At 41.0% G+C, this 20,249-nt stretch overlaps 1 protein-coding gene and 1 long non-coding RNA gene across 2 annotated transcripts in view; one reads left to right on the top strand and one right to left on the bottom strand.

The window, feature by feature from the left end:
* The window catches only part of LOC132252194 (uncharacterized), a 194,636-nt gene that overhangs the window by 56,847 nt on the left and 117,540 nt on the right, over nt 1-20,249 (bottom strand). The window lies entirely within an intron of this gene.
* The window catches only part of LAMA4 (laminin subunit alpha 4), a 172,826-nt gene that overhangs the window by 39,425 nt on the left and 113,152 nt on the right, over nt 1-20,249 (top strand). The window contains exon 2 of the mRNA XM_006263095.3: nt 5,207-5,308. Within this exon, the coding sequence (XP_006263157.2) occupies nt 5,207-5,308 (102 nt within the window). The remainder of the gene's footprint in view (nt 1-5,206; nt 5,309-20,249) is intronic.

The raw sequence follows: 20,249 nt of genomic DNA, 5'->3' as shown, positions 1-20,249 counted from the left end.
TCATCCCGTTCCCACAAAGATGCATGACAGGACATTTTTTTTAAAATGGGAGAAAGGAAATGAACATTCTATAGTAATTTATCTGAAGACCAGCTTCAGCCCTAATATCACAGCACTGCAGCTGGTTTAAATATTTAGGAAATGTAATAACCATACCCAGGTGCAAAACACAATATAAAATATACTACAGGGGTTTAAAGATTTTAAAGGGCTTAGTAAGAGTTACAGTCAATTGGACTTTTCAACTTGAACTGGAAAACAGTGCTGCCCTTTGGGCTAAAGAAGTGGTTGCCAGTAGCCAATCAAGCCCTAATGCTGAAGATAAAATTGTTAATGCAGACACATCACTTTGGCCCACCAACAGGTTTTAGTAACGGGTGGAAATGTGGCTCCCTAAATTCCCTACGTAACATTTTCCAGGGAGGCCAAACTAGTTTTGTTCCAAACCTATTTATGCTCTGAATGCAATTATGTTATGCACCAAGAACATTAGGCCATTTGTATCACTCAATTAGCTCAACATTCTGACACGTCTTTTTATAAACATGGTGTTGGCTCATCTCCGGGAACATCTAGTGGATCATTCCATCGCTGCTCAGGGAGAGAACAATAGAAACACAGAATAATAAAAATTGGAGACTGCTTGATAAAGTGCTTGCAACAATCCAGATCTCAGTTTTCCTCTCACACTTGTGCACCTCCGTTATTTCTGATAATATATTCCAATTTAAACCAACGTAGGAGAAGTCCTAGGCCCACTTAAATAAGACGTATCAATTCCTAAAAAGCTATTGTAATGTACTAGCTAGTCTTCAAGGGTTACATATTCAATAGCAAGTGATTTGGGAGCTGAAATCCTAGCATCTCGGGCCAAATCTACAATGCTATTCAGACACCCAAGTGCACAGACAAGTGCCTTCAGGGGTTAACAAAAGTTCCTAAACAGGCCTCAAATTCCCATTGAAGTTAATGAAGCAGCTCAGACTTCAATGGTCAGCACAACCCTGCTCAGACCTCTCTGTAAGTATTCAGGCAACTAGCCAGCACCGAGCTCCTTGTTGCTACAGTCACTTTGCTACTGGTACCAGAGGGCATTTATACATGTGCTCTGGGAGTGGGAGGGAGGGGGCACTTTAGTTAGAGTGGCTCCGAGAGCTGTTCTGGTTAAAGTGCCCAGAGCATCTCGTGTATCAGCACCCCCACGCTTAAGAATAGTGGCAGGGGCACTTTAACTAAAGCTCATTGAACAAGCTTTAGTTAAAGTGCCTCCACTGCCATTTTTAAGCATGGGGATGCTGCTATACAAGATGCTGGAGTCTGCTAGAGTGCGGTAATTACCACACTCTAGGAGACTCAATTAATCGAGTCTACTCCGACATTCTGTAATTACAACACATCAGAACAGTCTCCCTGCTCGTGTATAGGTGCTCAGGGTTAGCAAGATAAAAGTTAGTATGGACTGGATTGGCTGCAATTGTGCTTCATTGCAAACATACCTTAGTTTAAAAAGAAAGGTGATTAATCTTGGAGCTTCATAACTAGCCAGCAGAGACACCATTTCTCTTTTATTCACATACCTGAAGTTTAACACTGTACATTGTCACCATTATAACTTGCCTATCATAAGACCAAGAAAGCTATTGGATAGGCATGAATGTATCAGTTAAGACCACCAATCAACTGAAAAGGACTAGAAAACATAAAGTGGCTTAGGTCTGTATGGGAGGAGAGAATCATTGCCAACAAAGACATAGCAAAAGGAATCTGGTTTCAATTTGTAACTAATTGTTTGCCTTCCACAGTGTGTGGTATAGTCATTCAGCTGAAAATCTTAGTGTTGCATGAGCCAATTCTGTAATTCTGTCAGTTTTCAGTAACTGAAGGACTAGAAAACATAAATGTCTAGCATTTAAGTTGCCCCAATGTGGCATTGGTATGAAGGTTTTTTCTCCCCTGTAGCTATTATGAAGCAAAAATGTTTCCAAAGCAAACTAAACAAAATACCATGTATGAAAACTGTGAAGGCAGCTGAGTTTTCCATTTTTAATCTCTGCCAAAGAATCGGCTTCTCAGAGTACTCTGGAGGGTAGGGCTTACTAACAATTCAGCTCTAATTCTTTTGGCTCTCTGTTGCTAGCATCATGTTACATACTTTAATATAAAAGAAGCTGTTGTTTTGATTAAACAAGAATCCATCATGTATTCTTAAAAAGGGAGAGGAAACAAATGCAGTTCTCAGGATGCCAAATCTCACAACCTCCCAAATATACTTAACAGCAAGGAGATCTATCCCAGGGAACAGAAGTGAGCAACCGGTAGGCCAGTGGAAAAAAGTAAGGCATAGATAGCAACATCTCATCTCAAAACAACGCAGAAAAATGAAAGAGTGCAAAATGCAAAAGAAATCAGGGCTAAAGTCAAATGAGTGCTCTTCACAAAGCGAAACAAAAATTGGGTTTTTTTCCCTATTGCATCAAACCTTTTATAATCATTTATACCAGTGCAGACTGGGTGTGAAATCCTATCATTCTAATTTCTAGCACTTTACAGCTACTTTATGCAGGTGTAAACAACCCAAACAACTATGCATAGTGGGCACATCTATAAAAGATGCTTAATGCACAGTAGAATGCCAGCAAAAACCGTGCTAATACTAAAGGGACTAAAAAAAGTCACTAAAAAACTGTGTACTGGTGCTACAGCACAGTAACTATAGTTACTGAGCATTTAGTTAGTACTCCATTAAGCAAGTACTAAACTAGATACGCAGCAACTTACTGTGCATTCATGAGCATGTAGATGTGCCCAGTGAAAAGCAACAAAGAGTAAAACTCATGGTATGTTCCATGAAAACCTAGCACCCCCCCTGACTCTGTGAAAATTCCCTTGGGTATCAGCCTTCTAAATACAAGTTAAAAAAGAAGAGCAATAAAATATACTCTAGAGAGTTTTATTTAACTGTCTTCCTTTTTACCTTTTCACACTCAGCAGCACATTTGGTCTGTATATCCGCCCTTGGTGGGCTATCAACTATTTTTTATTCCTCTTCTTTCTGTTTCAGTCTGTCTTGGGGTGTATATACCACTTCCACAGTGCTCATAAAAGCACAGCCAGAAAGCACACCCTACCCCTCTTTTCCTGCCAAACCTGGAAAAGAAGTAACAAAGCTGCCCTGACGATGCTTTTCATCACCACTCTTGAGATCTCTGTCTCCCGTGTACTTTTGAATGGTGGCATGAGGCTACTCTCCTGTGGCTGCATTGCCTTGTTTCAAGGTTTGGCACATACATGAATGTGGCATGTTTTTCAGATGCTTTCTTAGGAGTGCTACAGAAGCAGCATAGATGTACCCTAAAGGATACTTAAAAGACTATTCAGCCACAATCAAATGAAGAGGTTCAGCATCAAAAATGAGCTATTCCAATATCTATGTATTTGTCTTCTTAGTACAGTAAAATGAAAAATTTCTGTGTTTTGGGGTTATGAACTTTTATACCTAACTGTGCTTTCCATAACTATCAGCATATATATTTATATATTTAATCTTGCAGCCCCTAGACAAAGGAATTCCTCCAGCCACTAGACAAAAGCAAGAAAGATCTTCCCATCAGTCCCACACAGAGCATTGTTCAAGGCAAGCCACATGCAATGCACAGAGTGCACAGATTCTAGGGGGAGGCAACATCACACACATGCAGGTGATGCAAAGGTACTGTTTTCCAAAGAAAATGAGTAGAAGCCATATGCCAGCCCCCCACCAAGCTGTAATCTTCTTACCACAAACTCTGTACATGTCACCAGACTTTTGCAAGTGAAGTAAATGCTACCTGTAGCAAGAAATCATAACCTACACGTCACAAACTGATCATGCTGGGCCAAGCTTCCATCCCCAGGCCATCTGAGGGGTGTGGGGCCAGTCCAAGGCACAGATCCTGTGCATGGGGTCAGTTCACAGGCCAGGTCCAGTGCAGGGTCAGTCTCTGGGGGCACCCCGGCATGCCAGCCCAGCCCCATGTGTCTCATCTAGCCAAAAACCAGCCCTGGAACCTGTGGCAATTAATGTTGCCTTTCCCCAGTTGCTAAATTTCCAGGTCCACAAGTTGCTCCATGAACCAGCTGACATAGCTCTGTGGGCCACATTCAGTCCACGGGCTGGAAATTAAGCACCACTGTACTAGGTGGTCCAGCTTTACTTCACTAACCTCTTTTTATTTTCTATCATTTCTCCAATGTCATGTGTTTCATGATTAGCATTATTATTTATTATTTGTTTTATGTTATTGTTTATTTTAAGGGTGATCTTATTTTACAGCTAGCATCACAATTTAAATGAAGATGCTATAGTATACGGCATATTTCTTGTACAAAATTACATTTAGAGATTTGTTAATTTAAATAAACATATTTATCAAAAAGTCCTAATTGCTTGGCCCCAATGATTGTTGCACATTTAAGAATTCACAGGAAAATAAACATGCTAGCATCACCCAAGCAAAGCTAATGTCTGTCAATCACTTCTGATTTCACTGTAAACTCCCAAACCCGTAATGAGACATGAAGAATAATTGCACAACTGTGGTGTCTTTTTAGGAATGAATGCTTTCTACTGTGGCAATACAGGATAGATGGGATGTATGGAATAGGAAGGATGGGGTGCTGTCATCCTCTCAGATATTGCTAATGGTATTAATAGGTGAATACTGCAACAGTCATACTCCACAGTTGTCAGGTAGCTCTTCTTCAGAAGATCATTGAACTTGTAGATATGTCTCCATCTCCCTTTAGGATTCATTGAAAGCCCATTGACAGGAACAGAAAGATTTTCATTTACTTGGATCAAGCCCATTGTGTGTGAAACTATTCCCCTCTTCACCTTCAAATCCTTCCATAGGCTCATTTTTTCTGCTTCCACCTCAAATTTCCATCTAGAATCTAACAGGTTCTCAGTTTTCCACAAGAGACAATCTGCATGGAAGGATGGTGTTCAATGGGGGAACAGGAAAAAATGCTGTTATTTGAAATGGGGAGAGAAAAAGTGCAAGAAACTAAAGGAGAAGGGGTTAAGAACAGACCGGGTTCAAAAGTATGTATGAATTCTGTTTTGATGATTTCATGATGTCTTCTGAGGAAACCTGACTGATGCAATTTTGCCTTTCTTTGGATAATAGCCAGACCTGACCTGTTTGGATTTTGTTTTTCATTGCAGAAATGCCAAGAAGGATTTTACCGTGCTACTTCAGGAGAATGCTCCCCTTGTAACTGTAATGGCAACACAAACAAGTGCCTTGATGGATCTGGAATCTGTGTGGTAAGTTGAGTCCAGAGACCCCACATTCCAGACTAGTTCCCTACTTTCATCTATAAATATCTTTTATTTCACCTGTAAACACAGACTATATTTTGAGTGAAACAATAGACCCGTAGCTTTTCTTCCTTCACATTCAAGTGAAACAGTACAGGGGTTGTCAACCGGCTGGATGCAGTGGGTGGGGGGTGGGAGGCAAGGGAAGCTCACACGCAGTGGCTGCTGCCACTTAGTGTCCAGCCACTCACCATCCCCCCCAGCTCAGTGTCCAGCCATGCTCCACCCCCCCACTCAGCATCCAGCTGCATGCTCCCTCAGGCTCAGTGTCCAGCCATGCTCCATGCCCCACCCTTGGCATCTGGCCGTATGCCACCCCCCACCCCTACTCAGCAGCTGGGGGTACACTGCTCTGCATCCAGCCACCGGAGGGCACAATGATGCAAAAATGTTGAAAACCCCTGAAATAGTATATGCATGGATGAAATACCCTTAAGGAAAACCCAGGTTACTGTAGGTCACAATGTCGAGTCTCCCATCACCATGTCCATGTCCAGATGAGCATGCACATATGGTATGTGACAGCACAGACCTCTCTGTAGCACCACACACTGCACATGCAGGCATTCCCCATGCTGCTGCCTTGCAGCTGGGGGGGGAGGGGGCTGGGAGATCCTAAGGTAAAAAAAACACACACCAAAAAATTGGGCGGCGCACATGGCGACAGCATGCACCATCCAAGACCAGAGCCTGGCTGGCCAGAGCCGCATTTCAGCTGCCATCCAGGCTTCCAGCTGCAGGAACACTACAGCTGCAGCTCCCCAAGGTCCCCAGGACCCCAGTCTCACCTATCACACCCGTGGTAACCTGCCACATGTCAGAGCACATATGGCATAGGCATTCCCCAGGGACAAGTAGTAGTGTACAAGGTGTGCCCCCAGGAAACAAACATCCACACTTATCTGGATGCAACCCATAAGTACTGGATCCCAGTACACCACCATAGCAGTAGGTGTAACGTGTTTCCAGGGAGACTTCCTTCTGAATAACATTTAAAGCCAAGGTCATGATGACATGCGTTCATTAAAGATCCCAAAATGACAGGGTTGTTCTGTTAATCATAATTTCCCAACCAAATGTCAATGCAGGTAATTCTATACTGTCTACCAAAATTATCTTGGCAGTCTCAAAAAACACAAAATATCCTTCACTTCCTACCCTGAAGTAATGTTCTGTGTTTGTGTGAGTCATTAAACAGTCCTCACATTTCACCTGAAAGGTGAAACAAATACTAGAGGGGGAGAGTTTATGATAAGTCTGCAAATGGAGAAAGAACTTTGGGATTCATCATTAAAAGGGCATATAAATGTGAACTCATTTCATTCTCCTTTTTACTATACACTGCTGTATATCATACAAACAGCCTGTGACTGTAAGTGACCTCTAAGTGTGTACATACATGTGTTATCTATAGCAGTTCTGCCTCACAATTCACAGCAGCCAGCTTCCTGCTGCAGCCTAACGATGATAGGAGGTTGAAATAATATACTGAGGAAAGAATGTGTTTGAATTCCAGGGTAACATTATAGCCTGCCATATGCACTGTCTCACTCATTATCAGCTAAGATGGAATACTGTGGGTTCACATTAGTACGCTATCATTTGAATCTGGGGAATAAAAGTCAGAGCAGTGAAAGCACCATCATACTAACAGACAATCAAAGGAATAAAATTCCCATAGTGCTAACAAAGGTGGTGAAGGGGGATTTATGCTGTACAATATTGAAAGGTATAGCCATACAAACAATTTACTGCAGCAAAAAAGGGAGCAGGATTTTACCGCATGTTCCATGGTAACTGTCTATGTGCTTGTTTGTACCCAATGGTAAATATAAGCTAAAACATGACAGTGTACCTCATTTTATTGAGGGCTAAGCCACCAGAGTAGTTATGATAGGGACCATTCACAGAACTATTTTCTGTGAAGCAGCTTAACACAGTAAAGTCATGTCCCCTTTTCCCTGCTAGATAATACAGAGTACTATCTAGAGCTCCTGTGAGTCAGAAATAAAACTCTCTCCTAGTGATTTACTCTGTCACTTCTGACAGGTCAAGTAACCCCTCTGTGCCTCAGTTGATCTAGCTGCAAAATAGAATAATAAAATTTACCTAGTGTTGTAGGTCTCAATTGATACTTGGAAAGTACTCTCAGATCACCTAATAAAGGATGCTGCTACATACCAGTACATTTGCAACATTGTAGTTTATGTCAGATACATTGACTATTATTAAACTGCTGACAAAAGCAACATGTGCTCAGTAATGGAAACCATCTATGAAGTTGGCTAAATGCAGCCAACACTAAGCATGACCATGGAGCACTGGTCCAGAGGCATTGCAATACCAGGCTGGCATGTGGAAAGCCTGGAGCAAGCTCCAACAACCACCTCCAGAACCAAAAATGCTGATTTGAACCCACCACAATGACAGACCACTGCATTCTACCAGAATAATCTATATAATAATGCCCATTGCCCAACTTTTTTTTAAGTCATGGTGAGCCACTACATTAAATACATTTTTTACTTCCTCTTCTTTCCTATGGTTGAGCTGTGCCTTTTTTCCCATTTCCAATTACTCCTGTTTTTTCATCAGCCTTAAACGTGTGGCAAACATCACCAAATGGGGCCCCAAACAGTTCTTCTAGAATCCCTCTGTTACTTTTGCTCTTGGCCTGTCATATATGATTAGTGTGGTCTCATCCTCCATGAGGTGGAGCCAGACCAGGTTACCCTGTACTTCATCTACATATACATTTTTGGAGGATCCCAGGACTCATGACACTAATGCCCTGTTTCAGTCATGAGTGGGGAGCTAATTAGCATATGGATCCTTTTGGGGAGGGGAGGATAACTGGAGTACACACACATACTGAGCAGTGATGAGCTATGGAGTCACCATGGCTTGAAATGCTATTGCCTTTGCTGGGACCTAGCCCAATGAACTATGGTAAATAATGAGCTATTTGGCTTTGAACTAATATCATGCATAGTTTGTACTGCATAGAAGTAGGTACAAAAGTTCTTCTTAAAAGTGTGTGTATGGAGTACCTGTGCTAAAACTTGCAGCAGTTTCAAAAAAATCTAAAATGCATCAATTCTGGATTCACTAAGTCTATGAGTACCCAAATAGCTTTATGCAAATTAATATAGCTGTGTTTATTACAAAGTTGGTGTTTTCAGATTTGGCCATCATTCCCACGTACTCAGGGAGAGTAGGGTCTGACAGTAAGTAGGGGTAAGGGGCTTCAGGAAGAAGAAGTTGAGGGGACAGAGGGCAAGGGACCCACCTGACCCCCACTCCCCTCCCCTGATTTATTTTCCCTGCTGTAGCAATGGTAGGGGGACAAATTCAAGGCAAGTCCAATAATAGGATTCTATATGTGGAAAAGTATAACAAATCTATATATTTTCCATATATAGAATCTACTTATGGGGCCCGTCCTATATTTGGCATCATCTTATACTTGAGTAAATATGGTAAGTGGTTTTAGTAGTTGCCATTCTCTGCAAAAAAGTATGGCACTCATTGAGGGTGGGAAAAAAATGAATAAGGTTGATTGCTGCTGAAAGTAATCTGGAAACATAGGGTCCAAATGTACTGTGACCTATAGTATTTTTAAAGATAATTAGATTCAACTGGAATGAGCAATTTCACTCAGAGTTAAATCCCAATGTATTCTGTCAGTCTGTATCAGTCCTTAGCTCAGCAAAGTAAGAAGATCCTGGAGGAAAGAGGATAGTGGGGAGGACAAAATTAGGTAAATTGGAGAAAAAGGATTTGATGAAAAGAGAGAGCAGATTGGAAGGATTTGGAAGAGGCTAGGAAGAGCAGAACATGAGGCTAGGACAGGAGTCATATGGACTGCAGGGAGTAAGAGTGTTTCAGAAAGAAAGAATGATTTAAGTTACAGGCAAGGATTCCTTAGGATGATAAATTGGTCCAATTAAAGATATTGCCCTAGGAAATCCTTGCCTCTTGAATAATCCCTGGACCATCACAGCTACAATATCACTCTAACAGGATTTAATTGAGGAAAAGGTGAAAGAATGAAAGGAATTACTTAGACATTGGTCAGGCCGCAGTTGGAGTACTGTGTCCAGTTCTGGGTGCCGCACTTCAGGAAGGATGTGGACAGCATCAAGAGGGTCCAGAGGAGGGCCACTCGCATGATATGGGGGCAGCAGGGCAGGCCCTATGAAGAGAGGCTAAGGGACCTGAACCTCCACAAGAGAAGGCTGAGAGGGGATCTGGTGGCCACCTATAAACTTGCCAAGGAGGACCAGCAGGAAATGGAAGAGTCCCTGTTCCCCCAAGCACTACCGGGGGTAACAAGGAACAACGGCCACAAGTTGACTGAGAGTAGATTCAGGCTAGATATCAGGAGGCGCTACTTCTCAGGGCAGCTAGGATCTGAAACCAACTTCCAAGGGAAGTGGTGCTCACGCCTACCCCGGGGGTCTTCAAAAAGAGGCTAGACAGCCACCTCGCTGGGGTCATTTGACCCCAGCATCCTTTCCTGCCCATGGCAGGGGGTCAGACTAGATGATCTGTTTAGGTCCCTTCTGACCCTACCAACAGGTCCATCATCTTAGCCACTGCCCTCCCCCCCAGCAAAAATAAAAGTCAGCACCTATGTATGTTGCCATGAAACAGCAATTTTTTTATACACTTCAGCACAGTCTACAATTCAGCATTACCTGTCATAGCATACTAAACATGCTTAGTAAGTCTGTACTCTGTCCAGACAGCTGCAAGTACATGTGTAAGGCTGGGCAAGTCCTGAAATTTTAGTCTGGCAAAAACACCAGAAAAAGAAGAAGGGTCTAAGCCTCCTGGTTAGGGTTCTTGCCAAGGGAGCAGGAGACCCATGCTCTAGATCCCCTCACCAGGAGAGTATTTGAACTTGCATTTCAGGGAAGTGCTCTCTAATCACCAGACTATGGATGAAGCATTACCCAAAGTCCTCTGCAGTTAGTCCATTGCACCATGTATTCACTGCGTGAAAAGCACTGGGAAAATCCCTATCTCACTGGGAGAAGGGGCCCCAGCTGTAACCTAGGGTCTACTCCCCTCTGAGGCAGCACAATCTTACTAGGCCACCCAACCCCTGCCTTATTCTCTTCCAGCTGATTCTACATCTGCTTCTGATCTACATCTGATTCTACATCTACATGCCATTGAAAATAGCGGACAGGGCCCTAGAAGAACCTGATAATGACTGCAGCTGGAAAGCCTAGAATGACACAGCAGAGAGCCAGGTCACACAGAAGAAAGGGAATTCACACCACAAGGAGGCTCCTGGGAACAGGACCCCATGATACTGGGTCTGCAATACCCCCGGATTTGTAGGCAATTTGTTCCTCTATTACGTTGGTAAATATCAAGCCAGATAGTGGGGTTGCAGGATACATGGATAGGATCAGCCCTCTACATCCAAACAGCTTAGGTAAAAGTTGTTTGAAAAGGGCGAGAGAAGAAAAGATTTTTATATATATCACTATGGTTTTATTATCATTACTGTATTATTACAGCTAGGTAAAGGAGCTTCTGTTCCTATTAGCTTCCTGCTTTAAATAAGTGATGGAAGGTTTATCAAAGAAGTGATGATCTTTAATTGCAGTCACAGACTACGTTAACTCTAAATCATAGATGTCCCTAGATTTATCTAAATGGATCTAAAATCCATACAAGTAAAAAGAAATGTCTTTACATTTCTCCAGTCAATTTCCAAAAGGAATTAAAAAAAAAAGATGACATATAGAAAAGTCCAACATTTTAGTTCATGCAAGAAATGGTAAAAAACAACCTAGGCATAATTCTGTTTATCTCATCTTGGTAGATACCTATTTGTTTTCTACTTTAGATGATAACTAAGACACAAACTGAACAAATGCATGGGTCTCAGGTACGATGAAAAAGAGAAGCACCAGCTGCTCCAGCAGAGATGAATTATAAGATCAGATGTGATAAACATGCTTCTAGGCTTCTCTGCATGCAAATCCCCAAAATCAGCCCAGTGGCTGTGGCTCCCACAGCACAAAAACTATGAAATTTTCATTGGCTCCTGCTCCGACTTTGAAATCTAGTGAAAATTGAAAGCTTATTCATGTTGCCCCAAGGTACGGTATTTATTCTTTAATTTCTACAAACATCACTATTTATCTTAGGGTTCTATTTTTAAATCTCCTTTCAACCTTATTTATAGAGTATAAATCAATCCCATGGAGTTTCTTAAAGCTTATTGAGTATACATGGTCAATAAATCAGCACACTCATTAGGTATCCAAACACACAGAATAATTGCTTATAGAGCATTCCTTTCATACACTCTAGTGTAAAATTGGTGCAGAGATCAATCATTTAATCCTTTAATTAAAACTGGACAGTTATGCAATCTATTTTCTAATATAGGAAAGGACCTCTTTCTATTAAAAGAAGAGAAATCAGTCGGTAAAGGCTAAACTGCATTTATGATAGAATACTGTATAGACATCAAAAATGTCACATCTCAAAGTCATTAGTCAGCCCTGTTGCATGCACTGATGATTCATCCACCCCTTACTAGAATAGGAGACCCACTCTCTATGCTGACTTGAGTAATTTGCTCTCTGTAAGGTCTTCTTGTGCTCTCTTCAGTTATACAATCAGAGAGAAGAAACCAGCCAGCTCCAGTGCTTTGTAATTTTCAGTTTGGGTTGTAAGCCCATATCACTTGCTTCATGTATGAAATTACAGCAGCTGAAGATGACAGACTGCAGACAAGATGAAATGTATTTCACCAACTTAAAGCATAAGCAATCAGGCTTCATCGTAAAAGAAATGAGCAGGATATGAAGGAGTGTTTTATACCTCCCTCAGCCTCTCCCCAACAAGCTGGAGCTGAGCTAGTCAGAGGGAAGCTCTCCTTTTTAAATTCCCAGTGAAATTTGCAGGGTGGCGGAAGGAGGAGAGAAGCAGATAGTAAAATGAAAAATCCTACTGTGCTTCAAATTACTTTACAATTGACCATAAATTTGTAATGGTTGCAGACCATCATCTGCTCTAAAATGTTCTGAACATATATAGCTGAAACAGCAAGCCTACAAGTTTTCTGAGACAGTGCAGCCATAGGCAACAAATAAGTGCTGAAAGGGGGAGGGGGGCACAACTCTGTGCCACTGTCTCAGTGGGGGAACACAACTCCATGCCACTGCCAGGCATTGGATCCAGGCAGGCTGCAGGTCTATGCCCTGCCATTGGTGCAGAAATTATGCCTCCACCACCACCCCCATTGCTGTTGGGCCCTGGCTCCAGTCAGGCTGCAGCCCTGTATCCCATGCCCTGGTGTCAGTACAGAAATCTGGGGGGCATGTGCCCTGCCCCCCTCCCCTCCCCTCCCCCCCCCCATCACATCACCAGTGAGTGCAGCCCAGGTTAATATGTGGAGTGGACTTAGGGAGGAGACTTGTGACTCTTACTCAACAACCCAGACTGAAAGATAGCAGTATATACCTTTGAGAGTGGAGAACAGTTGGGTCTACTTGTAAAGGGCTGTGACAATGACTTCAACGTGCAATGGAAGGGTGAAAGGGTTAAATGGCAAGTGGCAAGGACAGCTGTCCGGAGCATAGGTATTTTTTGACAGAGGTGACAACGTTTTTGAGGTTGACATCGTTTTTGAGGTTGTTATTAATAATGGAGGGAAAACAGTATACCAGTGTTTGATCAGTGAATGTATATTAGGCTACACAAAACAGAATCTGAAGATAAAGAATTAGAAAAGGATTCTGTTGACTTGTTCCTAGAAATATTTTGGTGCTTTATTTTCTGCAAGGTGCTGCATATAAGATCCATGTACATTTGAGGTATCTGGTGATTATGGTAGAGTCCCTTTTGGGGAACTGCAAAGATAAAAGGGTCATGATGGTAAGAAAGGACAGATTTACTGGAATCCATTCAGGCCTCTTATGGAATTTTTAACAATAGAGGACGTTGTCGTTAGAATGATTTGTATGTCTAAGTGTTTGGGCTTACAGCTGAATGGAAGGGTTGGAATCGATTTGGCAGTTCTGCCCTTGAGGGTAATATGTTCCACATGATTGCTAAGGCAGGTTTGGAGAGGAGCCAGCAGATCTACATCCATCCATCAAGTACTAAGGGAAAACAGTGGGGAGCTAGCACAATTCTGCAGCTTATTAGGTACCTCTAACTCGAAGAATAACCTGGCAGCTTGCAACTGGTCTCTTTCCTTCTGCACAGATGGACTTTATCTGTCCAACATTGAGAAGGACAAAGGTAATATATACCTATGAGACCTACAAGGCCTCTGACACTTTGTTTGGTAAGGAGAAACCAGTCAGGGCTCAGGGACGCGGGGTCATCACAAGCACTGAACTTCAAGTGGGGCACTTTCTTTCCTTTACACCAGTGTTTCCTAAACTTTTGGTACCTGAGGCACACTTTTTTTTCTGGATTATAATTGGCAGAACAACAAAATGGCATGTGTATATATATTTTTTTAAAACCTCTAACATATTACATGCCCCTGCAGGAGGAAATCATGCCAGTGCTGAGATGTAGTGTTAAAAAATAGCACAAAATGCGTCTTCCTTTAAGCAAAGGACTAGTCTCTATACCAGTGGTTCTCAACCCTTTTAACCTCAAGGAACCCCTCCATAACTTTTCTGAATTTTGTGGCAGCCCAGTTGGAATTCACTGAGAGAGATGTAAATTTTAAAAAAAAGATGGAGAGAGGCCTTGTGACTAAAAAAGGTGAGAACCACTGATCTAGCTGGTGCCACTTAAGGGAGGCAAGGGCTGGACCTCATCCTGCTGTGCCCTGCTCTGTCTACCTCGCCCTGACCCCCGGTCTGCACCTTAGAGGGCAAGGGCAGCACCTGCTTCTAAGGTTGCTCCTGCAGGGTCTCATACACTGGTAACCACCCCTGTGACCTCTCCTGCTGCAAAAAATTGCTCCATCAGGGCATTCACCTGTCTGCCCACTTGCAGCAGAGCACACTGCTGGGAGCATGGTCTGGGGCTGCCTGGGGGAGGACAGAAGCGTGGCCATCTTCAGAGGAGCAGCCTCAGGTGCCACTGTAGTAGGTGGGGTAGACACAGGATGCCAGATGTGGGAGAAGAGCATTGATTTCTTCACAATATGGGATCTTGTGGCATACTTCCATTGCTCTTGTGGCACATTCATAGGCTGCAGCACATCCTTTGGGAATCACTGCCACACACAGGGGCAAAGCAAAGTAGCTTCTTTCTCAGATGTGTGGGGCATAAGTAGTCAGCACTGCTGAGATAGGGCTGATTGCAGCAATATTACTTGTTCATACACAGCAAGCTAGGGAAGGTCACAGATGGAGAAAGTGCAGTTTTTAAAATGTAATCAGCATGCTTGAATAAAACGTATTTAATTTATGAAATAGACATGACATAAGTTCATAAATAAGCCATGACATAAGCTCAAGGGTCAGTAGATTCAAATTAGATCTGCATCCAGATTTTGTTGCTGAGTCCTCTCTAGGGCTGCCAACTCCCATGATTTTACTGCAAAGCACACAATACTTGGTGTTTTTCTCTTAAAGCTTCAGCAATTTGGAGTCACGCTGTTATGTAAGAGACTTAGCTTTCCTTCAAAACACTAAACATAAATTTCTATCACTTGAGAGAGAAGCTCAAAATCTGAACCTTAAGAGGCTTAAAAAGCAAAAGTCAAATTATGTATTTTTAAATCTCATGAATTTGATGGTTTTTGAGACCAGAGTCTTGATTTTGGAAGTAGACAATGTTGCCCATCTCTGTAACAGAAGGAATACATTTTCCAAAAGCTTGACCAGAAAGCTTGCATCTGGATCTGTACATCATGGCTCAAGCCCATCTCTGTAGTTTAAAAACTAAATCCAAAGAGTATACACATGTACATAGTATTTGCATCATTGCCACCATATGATTTACTTGTTTATATTCCATTCACCTGGACTAATAATCATGACCAAACTATTTCTCTTCATGAAAAGTTATCCATGTTGCATTGCATTAAAAATAGTCCCTTTTCAACAGAGAAATCATTTTCTGAATTCATGATGGTGGCTTGATTCAGCCTCCAACTTTCACAGATAACCTACTCCTTTTCCTATTGAAATCATGAGAGTTTTGCCATCAACTGCATTAAATGAAAAAGTAGGTACCATACATGCACCTAATTCAACTGTATTACATTTGTTCAAACAAGAAAAGTATATTTGTCTTTCCATTTGCAAATACTGATATTTACCCTTTCCTCCTGTCTCCTCCCCCATGGATAGGAGAGTGGAATTTAGTTTGACATATTGGAAACATTGTTTTATTTCACAAGAGTCTCTCTTTGCAAGGTTTTTTGCTTTTTGAGGCAGTTTGTTTAATCTTCGTTTATTTTCATTTCTGTAAAAACATATTTCTTTTTTGCTGGGCAACTTGCCCCAGTGCCATTACAGGGAGAAGATTCAATTTTCTATAATATTATAATAATAATATAATATTTTCACAGATCAGAAGCTCATTGCACTGGGCATGGTACAAAGACAAAACAAAAAGATGGTGTCCTGTCTCAAACACTTACTGCCTAATCCAACATATGCATGCTATTAGGCCTATACCCAGCAACATATTGAGGTGCCTAATTTCGATTAAGGTGCCTAACCTCCCCATGATTCAATAGAAGTTTAGATGACTAAATAGGCATTAGACACCAACATACCTTCTAGAACACTTAGTTCTTATGACTTCTGTCAGACAGTGTCATATAGCAGAAACGGTGAAAGGAGAAAAAAGTGCTGTTTCCTGGAAGGATTTCAATTTGCATGGTGCAAAGGATACGTCTTAATACCACTTTTGTGAAATAAGATGCCCAGTGTAGCTGGCTAGATGACATAATGTAGGTGGAGAAAGGATGGTTTATGTAGCTCAGGTTGAGAATAATCTCAACACAGAATAATCTTTTCTACAGAAAATACATGAAGTGTGGCTATCTATAATAAAGACTATGTAGACCCATTCACCTTGATTTATAATAATTTGTAAGACTGTAGCAATTCAAGTAACTTGGCATTTTCTAACATAGAAAAATACATTCAGAATACTTTATCATCTGACAGGCTGTTGATGATATAATGGTACATGAATGATTACATACTGTGGAGTGTATCTTCATTTAGAAGCACTTACAAGCCAGCTAAGCTTTAAGAGATATCACTGACTTGACTTTGGTTTGTAATAATACCACTTGTATTAATATGGCTACCTGCAAAGGACTTGGGTTAAAATTTTAACTTAAAATAACAAATCTATGCAGCTGCTATGTCCTTAGTTTTATTGAAATTCACCTTAATTTCTCTGTTGTCTGCTAAAATGTGAGTAATATTATGTTCATTTGAACATGTGCACTTCTACCTGAAGAGACAGAGAGTGTGCATTGTCTCCTAGGGACTCTACCATAATCTTTCATGTTTTCCTTTTGTCATTTATTTCCTCCATGTTTATAAAATAAATAACAACAATAGGAATAGAAAAAGTTTCAATTAATTTTTAGATTTTCTTTCAGAAGAGGATTTGGGATTATAAAGGTTGTAAGCATAGTAAAATTTTCAGCTCAAAACCGTGGTGTAAAATACATGGTAACATGCATGCAAAAATGTATGTAGATACCCCTGTCTAGGAGTGCTCCTCTCCTGGTACTCTCTGAAAGGTAACTCAGTGAATCTGCCTTGTGGAGTTCCCTGCTTATTGTTTCTCACAATCATTTAGCTGAAAAAATGTGCTCAGTTTAAAAAGGAAAATGTGTTTTTCTGTAATTGTAAATCCAGGTCTCTTAGGGTTCTCAGAAACACATCTGAAATCCAGTGTCATCTTTCCCTTCCTCAGTTTCACATAGATATATTCTGTTGAAAATGCACAGAATGTATGTTGGCTCTGGAATGCTAATGGAAGTATACAGCATAAAGACACATTTTCCTCTAAAGACAAATGTATGACCCCAACTACACCAGGGAATCAGATGTGTTGAATAAGATAATAACATTTCCATATAGTCACTTTCCTGAATAGACTCGCACTTGAAAGTTCCTCAGGCACTCAGCTAATAAGGTCTTTAGGGATGAGGTTCTGTTAAAAATCTCCATTACAGTGGAAGAAAAACACCACAGATATGAGACGTACCACCAAGTGCCCTGCTTCCCTACTGCATTTAGCACCATAGTATTTGAGCAACTGGAAAACATCAATGAATTTATCTTAGCAATACCCAATGTGATGCATAGAGACCTGAGGATTGGATAGGTAAACTGAATTGCCCAGAGCAAAATCAGAAAGTCTGTGGCAAAGCCACTAACTGAATTTAAAGCTCCTAAGGCCTAGTTCAGTGCCTTAATCAAAAAGCCATCCTTTCTCTTTCAACTTTGATCATTTGCATGATGCAATATTCCCTATAGAAGACTTGGGAAATGATAGTAAATAATCGTGTATGAATATTGCATGATTATTCCACCTCTTTAAACTTCCAGATTCTTTCATGCCACATCTCCTCTCACACCATGTCTGATTTCTTTTTTCTGTCTAACCTTCTCTCCTCCCCATCCAGCTTTGGGCTCCTTCCTTTCCTAACCCCATTTGATGTTTAATCTAATCTATAGTTCCAAGCTTTCTCCTACTTTGTTCCAAATATGCCTCTGATATCAATCAATTGCATGTCATTTTTTTTAAATCTAGGTGTAGCACAGCTGTTAGCATCTATATATAAAAAAAAATCCTCAGATATAGAACAGTTGTAAATTGTCCTTTGCATGTTTTATCTGTTGTAAGGAATCATCGTGGATTTATAGCTTTGTGTAAATAAACAATTATCGTAATTTTTGTACATTGGTATAGTTATGCATCATACCTGTAAAGACAGCTGCACTGATATTATGACTGAATTTGAGATTATTCTCAACCTGGGCTACATAAACCATCCTTCCTCCATCTACATTATGTCATCTAGCCAACTACACTTGGCATCTTATTTCACAAAAGTCGTATTAAGATGCATCCCAGATTCCTTTGCACCATGCAAAGTGAAGTCCTTCCAGGGAACAGCACTTTTTTCCCCTTCCATTGTTTCTGCTTATGGGCAGTGGAGAGAGGATGTGGGGTATAAATGGGGTATAGGAAAGGAACAGGAAATGATGGGATTGCTGGTGGTGGACTTCCACTACAAAAAAGTGTGCTAAGAGACTAATAGGGGTTGGGTCACACTTATAATTAGAAGTTCAGCAAAGCTTTCAGGTTCAAGCTTAGGGGTTTAGCAGTGCAGTGTTTTTCAATACAGATGATCACTGCGTATGGCCTTGAAGATGAATGTACAGCTATGCCTAACTGTCAGTTTTGACATAACCTGGGTGAAGCTAAAACGCATGTAGTGACCGCTCAGGTCATCCCACAGGATTCACCCAGAATCTAAAATGGTCTAGGCTCTTCTAATCAGAACCTGCCTCAATCTAAAGAGAAGGATATAATATAAAATTCAAAGAAAATAAGACTGGCCACATGGTCAGTCAGCCAAGCTGTATATTTATAGCTTTTGTACAAGGGGGTGCAGGCAGTGCAGGATATAAACTGACTGATGACCTCTAGCTATGAATAAGTGAAAGTTCTCAATTTATACCAGCATGTAAAGGTGATCTTAGTGTATCTAATTCAAAGCAGGATTTATGATGTCAGATTCAGGGTTTATGATTCAGAGGAATCACTACTGTTTTTTCATTACATTTTCCTCTTTTTATTCTTTTTTCATGCTCCCCTGGTCACAGAGTACAGCACAGTGCAGTACAGCTTTAGTTCAAGGGGAATTTTCAAATGTACAGTTTTTGAGTGGTTCACAATAAACTCATTCCCCTGTAATTTGGTCCTCCTGGAAATGTAGTGTTGATTGCTCTAAGTCAACCGTATTGTTGGCAGACACTGTACAATCTTCCTCTTGCAGCTCTGCTAATGCACCTGAAACCTGACCTTCAGCTTCCCTGTTATTCCAGAGTACCAATTGCTAACCATGCTGTGATTTTTTTGATGTGATTAAATTTCTACTAGAGAAGATGCTAAGGCACCAAGGTCATTTTCTTTTGTATCACCTATACCAGCTTCAAATGTAGAATTCTAGACAATGATGTCTGACAAACTAACCCAAGGCAAAATAATTCCCACCATCTGTCAAAAATCTGTGCTAAGTGTTGTACAGGGAGAATTTTAACTGGGATTATCACAATCATTATTACACAAGGTATAAGGCAGAAGAAAATCATAGCAACCCAGTCTCTTTAAAGATAACTCACTGGTAGAGAGGGGATTTTTTTGTTTTGTTTTTGGTTGAGTTTGATTTTTTTGTTCCCAAAGAAACATTTTCTGGACACCCTGCTGAAGTAGAAATGACTGAGACAGATTCCTGAATTCTGTTTTTGGCTCTATAATAGTCACTGCTGAGTGGTAATAGACAATTCACTTAACTCATCTGTGCCTCAATTTGCTATCTGTAAAATGAGCAATTTATCAATGCTTACTTAATCTCACTGCTTTAAATGACTTAATTAATAATAGCTTTCAAAGTGGCTTGAGGTTTTTATGGGAAGTGGTAGTCAGGTGCATAGCTTTATAATCATCACCATAAAATACCATGGTGTCAATCCTCATCCAGCATAAATTGTCCTGGCTGTGCTGATTTCAACATTGCTATGACAACTCATACCAGCTGGGGATCTGCCCCTTTCTATGTGAGTTGATAAATTGCTCATTTTATAGATTGGTTTTAGCAAATGTTGACCAAAGGAGTTTAAAACCCTTCTCAAGCAGGTGGGCTATTGCCTGATTATTTTGTATGTCAGAGAAAAATAGG

This window comes from Alligator mississippiensis, chromosome 1 (assembly GCF_030867095.1).
Source record: "Alligator mississippiensis isolate rAllMis1 chromosome 1, rAllMis1, whole genome shotgun sequence".
NCBI lineage: Eukaryota > Metazoa > Chordata > Crocodylia > Alligatoridae > Alligator > Alligator mississippiensis.
Note: the sequence above shows the minus strand (reverse complement) of the source record. Positions and strands in the feature narration are given on the sequence as shown.